At 49.4% G+C, this 12,653-nt stretch overlaps 1 protein-coding gene across 1 annotated transcript in view; it reads right to left on the bottom strand.

Moving 5' to 3' along the window:
- The window catches only part of SLC30A7 (solute carrier family 30 member 7), a 100,563-nt gene extending 89,287 nt beyond the window's left edge, over nt 1-11,276 (bottom strand). The window contains exons 1-2 of the mRNA XM_063940088.1: nt 10,780-11,276; nt 6,545-6,646 (exon numbers count right to left, since the gene is read on the bottom strand). Of these exons, the coding sequence (XP_063796158.1) occupies nt 6,545-6,646; nt 10,780-10,859 (182 nt within the window). The 5' untranslated portion in view covers nt 10,860-11,276. The remainder of the gene's footprint in view (nt 1-6,544; nt 6,647-10,779) is intronic.
- Between the last annotated feature and the right edge of the window lie 1,377 nt (nt 11,277-12,653).

The following is a 12,653-nucleotide window of genomic DNA, read 5'->3' as shown; positions in this document are numbered from 1 at the left end:
GTACCCTCGCGGGCTCGCTTCGCTCGCCACGCTTCGCTCGCCACGCTTCGGGCACGGTGGCTCGCTCCGCTCCGCTCACCACCTAATTACTAAAGGTAATAGTTGGTGGCGTGGATAGTAGAGGAACTATCCCGCTGGCCTAGCTCCTCCCCCTTACGGAAAAGGTCCCTTAGCCCACTTGATTCTAGCATCTACCGTACCCTGGGGGAGTGGGGACCCCTTCAATCAAGGGGTCCCCCCCCCAGCCACCCAAGGGCCAGGGGTGAAGCCCGAGGCTGTCCCCCCCATCCAAGGGCTGCGGATGGGAGGCTGATAGCCTTGAGTAAAATGACAGAATATTGGTTTTTCCAGAAGAACTACAAGTCCCAGCAAGCCTCCCCCGCAAGCTGGTACTTGGAGAACCACAAGTACCAGCATGCGGGAGAAAAACGGGCCCACTGGTACCTGTAGTTCTACTGGAAAAAAAATACCCAAATAAAAACAGGACACAGACACCGTGACAGTAAAACTTTATTACACACTGCCGACACACACATACTTACCTATGTTCACACGCCGACATCGGTCCTCTTCTCCATGTAGAATCCACGGATACCTGAAAAGAAAAGATCAATATACTCACCTCAGCCATGGTCCAGAGATAAATCCACGGACTTGGCAAAAAAAGAAAACGAACACCCGGACCACCGGACTGAAAGGGGTCCCATGCTGACACATGAGACCCCTTTCCACGAATGAGACCTGTCAGTGACAGCTGTCACACAAAGGTCTCTAAAGCCAATCAGGAAGCGCAACTTCGTTGCGCTCACCTGATTGGCTGTGCGCTGTCTAAACTCAGACAGCGCATCGCACAGCTCCGTCCATTATATTCAATGGTGGGAACTTAGCGGCTAGCGGTGGTCACCCGCCGGTCAGCGGCTGACCGCGGGTAACCCCACCGCTGACGGCAAAGTTCCCACCATTGAAACTAATGGAGCGGCTTTGCGATGCGCTGTCTGACAGCTCAGACAGCGCACAGCCAATCAGGTGAGCGCCACGGAAGTAGCGCTTCCTGATTGGCTGAAGGGACTTCAGTGACAGGAGTCACGTGATGTCCCGGCATTCGTGGAAAGGGGTCTCATGTGAATGCATGGGACCCCTTTCAGTCCGGCATGGAACGGGTGTTCGTTTTCTTTTTTTAACAAGTTCGTGGATTATCTCTGGACGTGGATGTACCTCTGGACGCTGGAAGGTGAGTGAGTATAATTGTTTTCACAGGTACCCTCGGATCGTCGGAGACCGTGGCAGTCGGCGTGTCAACATAGGTAAGTATGTGTGTGTTGGCAGTGTGTAATAAAGTTTTACTTGTCACGGTGTGTGTGTCCTGTTTTTATTTGGGTATTTTTTCCCCGGTTTTCTCCCGCATGCTGGTACTTGTGGTTCGCCAAGTACCAGCTTGCGGGGGAGGCTTGCTGGGACTTGTAGTACTGCTGGAAAAAACAATATTCTTGTCATTTTACTCAAGGCTATCAGCCTCCCATCCGCAGCCTTTGGATGGGGGGGGGGGGGGGACAGCCTCGGGCTTCACCCCTGGCCCTTGGGTGGCTGGGGGACCCCTTGATTGAAGGGGTCCCCACTCCCCCAGGGTACCCCGGCCAGGGGTGACTAGTTGGATATTTAATGCCACGGCCGCAGGGCACTGTATAAAAGTGACCCCCGGCTGTGACATTATCTGTCCAGCTAGTGGAGCCCGATGCTGGTGTGAAAAATACGGGGGACCCCTACTTGTTTTGTCCCCCGTATTTTTTGCACCAGCACCAGGCGCAGAGCCCGGTGCTGGTTTTAAAAATACGGGGGATCCCTGCCCAATTTTCCCCCACATTTTTAGAACCAGCTCGAAGAGCCCGAGGCTGGTTATGCTTTGGAGGGGGGACCCCACGCCATTTTTTTTTCCGGGTTTTTCCCCGTTTTTTTAAATCGCGGCAAAATCCGGCAAATCGGACGATTTTCGCACGCGGGACTGTCGAATCCGTTTTTCATTGAATATGGTGAATTCCGGCAGCCACCTGCCGGAATTCACCTGTCGAATTGTGTCGAATTAAAAAACGGCGATAATTTGCCGCGATTCGCCGTGAATTGCATATACCCCATAACATATGCAGAGAGTGTTAGATTTGAGTAGAGTGTGTTCAAACTGAAAACTAAACTGCAGTATAAAAATAAAGCAGCCAGTATTTACCCTGCACAGAAACAATATAACCAGGGCCGGATTGGCCATTGCCTTTACCGGGGAATACCCCGGCGGGCCGATCGGGGTCCGGGGCCGCCTGTTATGAGTGGCACCATCCCCCTCCACGTCACCTGCCAACTTGTGAGTGCCGCGGCCAGGAGAGCCAGCCGGCCCGCCCTCCACATCACATGCTTATTAGTGAGCCGGGCAGCGGCCGCTGTCAGGAGAGCCGGCCATACCCCCTCCTCCCTGTCACCTGCTTACTGGTGACCCCCTGAGTGCCAGTGTGACCCCCTATCTCCCCCTGCCAGTACCAGCTTGAACACCCCCCCCTATCTCCCCCTGACAGCATTGGAGTGTCCCCATCTCCCCCTCCTGTCAGCAGCATTGTGCCCCCTCATCCCTCCCCCTGGCCAACAGTGTACCCCCTCATCCCCCCCACATGGCCAGCAGTGTGCCCCCTCATCCCCTCCTACTGGCCAGCAGTGTGCCCCCTCATCCCCTCCCACTGGCCAGCAGTGTGCCCCCTCATCCCTCCCCCCGGCATCAGTGTGCCCCCTCATCCCTCCCCCTGGCCAGCAGTGTGCCCCCTCATCCCTCCCCCTGGCCAGCAGTGTGCCCCCTCATCCCTCCCCCTGGCCAGCAGTGTGCCCCCTCATCCCTCCCCCTGGCCAGCAGTGTGCCCCCTCATCCCTCCCCCTGGCCAGCAGTGTGCCCCCTCATCTCTCCCCCTGGCCAACAGTGTGCCCCCTCAACCCTCCCCCCGGCATCAGTGTGCCCCCTCATCCCTCCCCCCGGCATCAGTGTGCCCCCTCATCCCTCCCCCCGGCATCAGTGTGCCCCCCCTCATCCCTACCCCCGGCATCAGTGTGCCCCCTCATCCCTCCCCCCGGCAACAGTGTGCCCCCTCATCCCTCCCCCCGGCAACAGTGTGCCCCCTCACCCCTCCCCCCGGCAACAGTGTGCCCCCTCACCCCTCCCCCTGGGTGGTTGACACCCTTTACCTGGCTGGTTGGCACCCATTCCCTTTCTGCCCCAGGTGGATGGTTCTAGTCTGTCTTTGTTCTGCTATAGACCAAATCACATCGAGCTTAGTACTGCATATAACAGGTCTTTATGTGTGTAATGACGCAGACTACATTTTTTGGGGGGGTTGTTTAATGTATGTCTATGTGCTCTACCTGGTGCAATGTGTGTAACGAGCTCTACCTGGTGCAATGTGTATAACGTGCTTTACCTGGCGCAAAGTGTGTAACGTGCTCTACCTGGTGCAAAGTGTATAACGTGCTTTACCTGGTGCAAAGTGTGTAACTTGCTTTACCTGGTGCAAAGTGTGTAACTTGCTTTACCTGGTGCAAAGTGTGCAACGTGCTTTACCTGGTGCAAAGTGTGCAACGTGCTTTACCTGGTGCAAAGTGTGTAACGTGCTCTACCTGGTGCAAAGTGTGTAACGTGCTCTACCTGGTGCAAAGTGTGTAACGTGCTGTACAAGGTGCAATGTGTATAATGTGCTCTGCCCGGCACAAAGTGTATAACGTGCTTTACCTGGCGCAGTGTGTATAGGAGGTTCTACCTGGTGCAATGTGTATAAGTGGCACTACTGTGTGGTGTAATGTTAATTGGTACTATTATGTGGCCACGCCCCTTCCCCACAAAGCCACTCCCCTCAATTTTTGCTGCGCTCCTTCGCGCGCACTGTCCCTTCTTTTGGGTATAGCAGGTGGAGCACCAATTCTGTTTCTGCCAAAGGGCGCCAAAATGTCTAGTTACAGCTCTGGTGCAGGGTGTCCTGTATGCTACACAGCCCAGCAGCACTGTCACCCCACCCCCCCTCCCCTTTGCAACCTATTGTCATGGGTTAAATGGGTTAAATGTCCAAATCAACTGTGTTTTTATATTTGAATCATTAATAAGATTAATAAGAACCTTCATTCCGATGGGACCCAGAATAGGACAGGTAGGACCCCAATTTTTAAAAGTGAGGGGTCCCTGGGACCCACTTTTTTTTCGGCTCAGCGTGATCACTGGGTTATGAGGTGTAATATTAATTTGAAGTATTAATCCCGCCTACTTTGGTATTGGTTCCGCCTACAGTTGGTTTGGTGCCACCCACATGAGGCCACTTTTAGAAATTTTTCCAGGGCCACTTTCGTTTCCCAATCCGCCCCTGAATATAACTCACCCAAATCTAAATCTTTCTGCACGTTACATCTGCCCCACCTGCAGTGCAACATGGTTTTGCCCATTAGAGAAAGATTTTGCTTTTGCAATCCATGCTGAATTAGGCCCTTAAGGCCCCAAGTTGTAACTTATCAGAACACTGCAAAATTTCAAAACACTGACTTGCTCTATTCCATCTGTTTTTACAGAACTGAAACGCACCGAGATCCATGGACTGATCTCCAAATACCATCTGAACGCAAAGAAAGACACTGGCTAACAAATAAAGTCAAACCTGTTTGGTGTGTCATCTCAGTTTTGTGGAAGTGCTGAGGCCAAGGTCTACATCTTCTGACTGACATTTCCTGGCCTCAGTGACGGAGCTGAGGCAGACAGCCTCAGGGTTACCCAGCTGTATGCAGTAGAGGATCACACATAAATGCAGGAAGCGTCTACTTATACTAGACACTCTTTGCTGCATTACCATATGTTGGAAGAAGCAGCTACGCTTTTTCCATCTGAACCTGGCCCAGTGCTTCTAGATAGTAATTCTAGGATAGATCTGTAAGTAAATACTCAAAATCCATGACAACTTGAATGCCACCTCCACCCATATGCATACCCCACCCCCACCAAACTGTCCCACTTTGGACAAGACAGTCCCACTTTACGGGTACTGTTCCAACCTCCCACTCTCAAGCAGTGGGTGGAGAGGTGTTTGGGAGCACTCTCACATCTACATAGTATGGGGGCAGGCCAGTATCTTAGGGAGAGCTGGGTATGCCCCCAGAGTGATTGAAACTGGAGTGTGATGTAAGGACACATCCATTTCCCACAATGCTATGCCAGTTTATCAAGCACGCGTCCGAGGCACCTGAAAGGGGTGCTGAATTTAGACTCATAAGTTGGGAGTTATGCTTACTTTTCTATTTGTATTTTTTTTTTTTTTTTTATGCACATCTTAAAAAGCGTAATAACTGATAAGCACATCACAGGCTAATCTGTCCAATCTGGAGATTACATTACCTTTGTGCTTTTTCAGAAGTTCTCTTCTCACTACACCTCATATATATTGTGTTATCACAGAGCACACTAGAATGGGGGCAGGGAGGGGGAGGGGAAGGGGATGAAGATGCTTATGCAACAGTCTCTACAACACTTGTAACTTCTAGGCTGAAGGCCTACGCCAGCAAAGTTATGCCACCTAAATAATATATTTCAAATAAAACTTAGACAATGTTAGATTTAGGGGGTTATTCAATTAGCTCCGGCATTTTTTGAACTATTGAATATACCCCCGATGTGTATTCAATTGAGGGCTGTTTTCGCCTGTTATTAATGCCTTTTCACTTTTTTTTGTGTGAAAAGGCATTGGCGAAAAATGCCTCAAAATCGCGCAGGTGCGAAAACACGTGGAATCGCCGAGCCACGTGTTTTTCGCTCCCGCCGAATGTTTCGCCTAGGCGAAAAGAAAATGGTCCTGCTATTGCATAGGGTGAATCCCCAGTCGCCCTAAAAAAAAAAGAACGAAAAATTTAATTTTTTTATTGCATACACCCCCCCCCCCCTCCCCTGTCAGCTATTGTCATGGGTTAAATGCTTTGGGAGCCTAGCATGTACAGGAAAAACAAAGTTCTTTAGAAATAGCTTCCTGGAACATTAACTTTGGTGGAATTAAAGGTGTACGTTTCCACACCAGGATACATAATCAAAGAACATAAGCCAGTCTCTGGAAGCACCTATTATAAATTAGAGACGTCACATAAATAATGTGTATAATTATTTTTTTATTAAGGTCACTGATAACAATTTAAATGTCAGCCTGTCAGACAGGTAGTAAGGACAATACTGTATTTGTGAGGTAATGTAACAGGACAAAAACACAGAATGGGTCTGATGAGAATCATTCTTAGCACTTCCGTACCAAGACATGAGTGTTACAACAACCTTAGCCACAATAAAGAGAACACACATTACCTGTAATCTGTAACAACAGAGGCAGATTTGATTTAGTGAATAATGACTATACATTAAATACTATATACAGGCTCAATAGGATACCACATATTACATTAATTGGATGTGGACTAAACCAGCCCACATGTTTGTGGGATAATTATATAAGGAATAAATTACAAAGGTATGCTTGTAATATCCTAACATGTATACTATTACCTGTTGCTCCATATCCCATAAAAAAGTTCTACAAATGCAAAGGATAGATTCAAACAGAGGAAGCAGAATAAATTCCTGGATGTAGAATCGGAGAAGATTGACCTGAGGAAGAGAGAGAAAAAGTCACATGCAACACAAAAGTGACAGCTTTAAAAGAACCACCCACCATCTAGCGGCTGCCTTGCCTTATGTGAGGACTAGGTCATAACAACAACTTGGCTATGTGTAATAGTGCGCGTTGCTAGCATCCACAGGATGAGTGACTAAACACACAGGATTATTTCCTGTCACTGTGGTCTTAGAGAAATGTCTCTCACATGACTGGCCCAGGAAAAGGGTATGTTTATAGATTTAAAGTCCTTATAATGCATATAAAACATTTTAATCCTCTCTGCAACATACTGCTACTCCTGTGTATACAAACCACTTTTACATAGAACAATGTAACTGAATATCTCCAACATTGCAGAATCACAATCACAGACATATAGGTGTGTGCGGGGTAGGTACACAGCTGATCTGCACCATGAATGATATATCTGTATGTGGTGTAGACGGTACACTTCTGACCTGTACTAAGACAAGTGTGTGTGTGTGTGTGGAAGAGAAAAACAGCTGGCCTGAACCATGACTGATGTACCTATGTGCACGGAAGAGACAGGCTGTACATGACTGACCTGCACCAACGCAGATGAGCTAGGGGTGGCTATTAAATAACGAGACTGATGCTATCATTTACTTATATTAAGTACATTTTAACTAGAGATGTGCAGGTTTGGATTAACTCAATTCTTAATGCCAAATTAGCGCAATTTTGGATTTATCCGGATTTTTCTTATTGATTATCCAAAACATGTGACAGCCAGATAGCCAATAAGATGCCATTTTGAGTTCACAGTAAATCTGTAGCTGCACATTTCTAATTTAAACTCTGTTCCCCTTCTATGTATGCCCTTTCAAAATCCACACACCGCTGAATTCTTATTTTCCATTGGTCAAAGCCGTGCTGTAGCTCATTATATGGCAGCTGTCTCAACAGCTCCATCATTTTCTTCTTTATCTCACTAACTGAAGTAAAATGGGTTCCCTTGAGCACACATCTGGCTTTAGGGAAAAGAAAGAAGTCACAGTGCTAGGTCTGGTGAGTATGGAGGGTGCTCTAGCACTGCAACCTGTTTCTCAGACAAATATTGCTTCACAGAGAGAGCTGTGTGGGCTGGTGTGTTGTCCTGATGGAGGATGAAACCATTTATCCACAACTCTGGCCTCTTTCTTCTGATTCTTTCCCACAAAGTAGCCAGCACATTTTTGTAGTAATATTGATTCACTATTGTGCGTTCTGGCACCCAGTCTTGCCAAAATAACACCTTTGATATCAAAGAAAACAATTAAATGACATTGAATCTGGATTGCTTTGACATACTTTATTCATTCTTGTGATAGTGTTTTACAGTTCATGGACCAGTATGATCCTGAGTCAAATTTGACTCCGGATCATACTGGAAGATCCATGTTTCATCACAGTTAATAACTGTCTAAAAAATGTGAATCCTCTAGAAATTGTTCCAAAACGTCTCAACAGATTTGCTTTTGACTTTCTCTCTGCTCAGCAGTGAGACGCCTTGGAACCATTTTCGCACAAACTTTTGTCATGTTAAGATCTTGATGCAAAACTTGCCTGATAGTTTGTCAATGTTTACCATTACTGCTATAATTTGGATGCGGAGTCGACAGTCATTTTGTAAAAGAATTTTTTTTTCTTCACATTTTCGTTTGTTTTTGATGTACAAGGCCTTCTGAGACATTCATCCTTTTCGACATAATCACGACTGTCACTAATGCACCTTTCAGACTCACGACCTGGGAAATTGCCAGGTCTATTAGCCGGCAAATTCCCAGGCCTCAGCCCGACCCTGGTAAAAAGCATCCCGAGTTGTGTCCTTTCACATGTACCAAAATCCCGGGTGTGCGTGCATAGGAGGTACACAGCTTGGTTGGGTACAGGATCCTGACAGTCCGGATGCAGACAATCAGAATAACTGGCATCAGCATCCCGGCAGTTAGGATCGATACAGGTATAGGTGATGTACAGGTGAGGGGTGCATGGGGGATACAGGTATAGGTGATGTACAAGTGGGGGGTGTATGGGGGATACAGGTATAGGTGATGTACAGGTGAGGGGTGTATGGGAGGTATAGGTGATGTACAGGTGAGGGGTGCATGGGGGATACAGGTATAGGTGATGTACAAGTGGGGGGTGTATGGGGGATACAGGTATAGGTGATGTACAGGTGAGGGGTGTATGGGAGGTATAGGTGATGTACAGGTGAGGGGTGTATGGGAGATATAGGTGATGTACAGGTGAGGGGTGTATGGGGGATACAGGTATAGGTGATGTACAGGTGAGGGGTGTATGGGGGGATACAGGTATAGCTGATGTACAGGTGAGGGGTGTATGGGGGGATACAGGTATAGCTGATGTACAAGTGGGGGGTGTATGGGGGATACAGGTATAGGTGATGTACAAGTGGGGGGTGTATGGGGGATACAGGTATAGGTGATGTACAGGTGAGGGGTGTATGGGAGGTATAGGTGATGTACAGGTGAGGGGTGTATGGGAGGTATAGGTGATGTACAGAAGAGGCGTGTGTGGAGGATACGGGTATAGGTGATGTACAGAGGAGGCGTGTGAGAGAGGATATGGGTATAGGTGATGTACAGAGGAGGCGTGTGTGGAGGATACGGGTATAGGTGATGTACAGAGGAGGCGTGTGTGGAGGATACGGGCATAGGTGATGTACAGAGGAGGCGTGTGTGGAGGATACGGGCATAGGTGATGTACAGAGGAGGCGTGTGTGGAGGATACGGGCATAGGTGATGTACAGAGGAGGCATGTGTGGAGGATACGGGCATAGGTGATGTACAGAGGAGGCATGTGTGGAGGATACGGGCATAGGTGATGTACAGAGGAGGCATGTGTGGAGGATACGGGCATAGGTGATGTACAGAGGAGGCATGTGTGGAGGATACGGGCATAGGTGATGTACAGAGGAGGCGTGTGTGGAGGATACGGGCATAGGTGATGTACAGAGGAGGCGTGTGTGGAGGATACGGGCATAGGTGATGTACAGAGGAGGCGTGTGTGGAGGATACGGGCATAGGTGATGTACAGAGGAGGCGTGTGTGGAGGATACGGGCATAGGTGATGTACAGAGGAGGCGTGTGTGGAGGATACGGGCATAGGTGATGTACAGAGGAGGCGTGTGTGGAGGATACGGGCATAGGTGATGTACAGAGGAGGCGTGTGTGGAGGATACGGGCATAGGTGATGTACAGAGGAGGCATGTGTGGAGGATACGGGTATAGGTGATGTACAGAGGAGGCATGTGTGGAGGATACGGGTATAGGTGATGTACAGAGGAGGCATGTGTGGAGGATACGGGTATAGGTGATGTACAGAGGAGGCATGTGTGGAGGATACGGGTATAGGTGATGTACAGAGGAGGCATGTGTGGAGGATACGGGTATAGGTGATGTACAGAGGAGCCGTGTGGGGAGGATATGGGTATAGGTGATGTACAGAGGAGGCGTGTGGGGAGGATATGGGTATAGGTGATGTACAGGTGAGTGGTGTATGGAGGGTATAGGTGATGCTCAGGTGATGTACAGGAGAGGTGCGTTTGTGGAGGATACAGGTATAGGTCATGAAGAGATGAGGGGTGTATGGAGGATTCAAGTATAGGTGATGTACAGGTGAGGGGTGTATGGGGGGGTACAGGTATAGCTGATGTACAATTGAGGGGTGTATGGGGGATACAGGTATAGGTGGTGTACAATTGAGGGGTGTATGGGGGATACAGGTATAGGTGGTGTACAATTGAGGGGTGTATGGGGGATACAGGTATAGGTGGTGTACAATTGAGGGGTGTATGGGGGATACAGGTATAGGTGGTGTACAATTGAGGGGTGTATGGGGGATACAGGTATAGGTGATGTACAATTGAGGGGTGTATGGGGGATACAGGTATAGGTGATGTACAGGTGAGGGGTGTATGGAGGATTCAGGTATAGGTGGTGTACAATTGAGGGGTGTATGGGGGTTACGGGTATAGGTGATGTACAGGTGAGGGGTGTATGGGGGATACAGGCACAGGTGAGGGGTGTATGGAGGACACAAGTATATACAGGTAATCCGCACATACAGAGGCAGTGCCACGTGTACAGGGCGCACCTACCTCACCCAGCCGGAAACTTTCCGCAGCAGGTTGAATTTGGGCGGTTTGTACTCATCGTCCTTTATAGACAGCGGCAACATCCTGACACCAGATACTGGCGACACCCGAGCAGCGTGAGACCCGGTGACCAGGCACCCTGACACCTCTTACGTATCCCAGGATCTGCCGCACCCAGGACACGGACTGTCTTCTGTTTGGGCGCCCAGTAACCTGCCTGTCTCTCCTCCGTACTACCGACCGTACTGAGCTCCGGCTCCGGGCCGCTTCCTCCTTCCGGCGGAGTTGCGAGCGGCTGACACACAGGCACTTGGCAACCAATCACACAAAGTATTCCTGGTCTGACATCCGCGGCACGGACACCAGTCACAGCAAAGCTGACGGAGCATTATATTGGGGGGCGGGGAGATGGCAGTTGCCAGGGTCAAAGATGGCGACTGTTAGACGCTGCTTGGTGAAGTCACGGGCGGTCACTTCCTGGTGCTGATCACGAAGGGAACATAGGGATAGTACCGGGCACAACTAAACGGTTGTGTCTATGTTACCTTCGTGCTAAGGACCTGGACGTGACAAAACGAGAGGGCAGGAGAGAACTTCTGCCCTTACGGCTCCTAAATGTTTTCTTAGTTCTCCGTTCGTTTAGGGGAATTTATTTTTTTCTATGCAGCATTGGACCCTTGCGGGCTCGCTTCGCTCTCCACGCTTCAGGCTCGGTGTCTCGCTCCGCTACGCTTCACTCCACACTTTTCTATTCCAAATAGATTGTGACATGGACCCAGGGGGTTATGGGAAAGGTCCTCTGCCCGAAGAGAAACTAGACGCTACCATAAAAGATTGCACAGGCCAACAGGTGTTTTGGTGCTGAGGATTTTTGAGCTAATATTATGTATATTTGGTGTGCTGATTTCAAATATAACATTAATTTTCTCTAACGTCCTAAGTGGATGCTGGGGACTCCGTAAGGACCATGGGGAATAGCGGCTCCGCAGGAGACTGGGCACATCTAAAGAAAGCTTTAGGACTATCTGGTGTGCACTGGCTCCTCCCCCTATGACCCTCCTCCAAGCCTCAGTTAGATCTCTGTGCCCGAACGAGAAGGGTGCACACTAGGGGCTCTCCTGAGCTTCTTAGTGAAAGTTTTAGTTTAGGTTTTTTATTTTCAGTGAGACCTGCTGGCAACAGGCTCACTGCATCGAGGGACTAAGGGGAGAAGAAGCGAACTCACCTGCGTGCAGAGTGGATTGGGCTTCTTAGGCTACTGGACATTAGCTCCAGAGGGACGATCACAGGCCCAGCTTGGATGGGTCCCAGAGCCGCGCCGCCGGCCCCCTTACAGAGCCAGAAGGCAGAAGAGGTCCGGAAAATCGGCGGCAGAAGACGTCCTGTCTTCAACAAGGTAGCGCACAGCACTGCAGCTGTGCGCCATTGCTCTCAGCACACTTCACACTCCGGTCACTGAGGGTGCAGGGCGCTGGGGGGGAGCGCCCTGAGACGCAATAAAAACACCTTGGATGGCAAAAAAAAATGCATCACATATAGCTCCTGGGCTATATGGATGCATTTAACCCCTGCCAGAATACATAGAAAAACGGGAGATAAGGCCGCCGATAAGGGGGCGGAGCCTATCTCCTCAGCACACTGGCGCCATTTTCCCTCACAGCTCCGTTGGAGGGAAGCTCCCTGGCTCTCCCCTGCAGTCACTACACTACAGAAAGGGTTAAAAAAGAGAGGGGGGCACTAATTAGGCGCAGTATTAACTATACAGCAGCTATAAGGGGAAAAACACTTCTATAAGGTTATCCCTGTAATATATAGCGCTCTGGTGTGTGCTGGCAAACTCTCCCTCTGTCTCCCCAAAGGGCTAGTGGGGTCCTGTC

This window comes from Pseudophryne corroboree, chromosome 9, assembly GCF_028390025.1.
Source record: "Pseudophryne corroboree isolate aPseCor3 chromosome 9, aPseCor3.hap2, whole genome shotgun sequence".
In the NCBI taxonomy this organism is placed as follows: domain Eukaryota; kingdom Metazoa; phylum Chordata; class Amphibia; order Anura; family Myobatrachidae; genus Pseudophryne; species Pseudophryne corroboree.
This window is presented reverse-complemented; position numbering and strand designations above follow the sequence as displayed.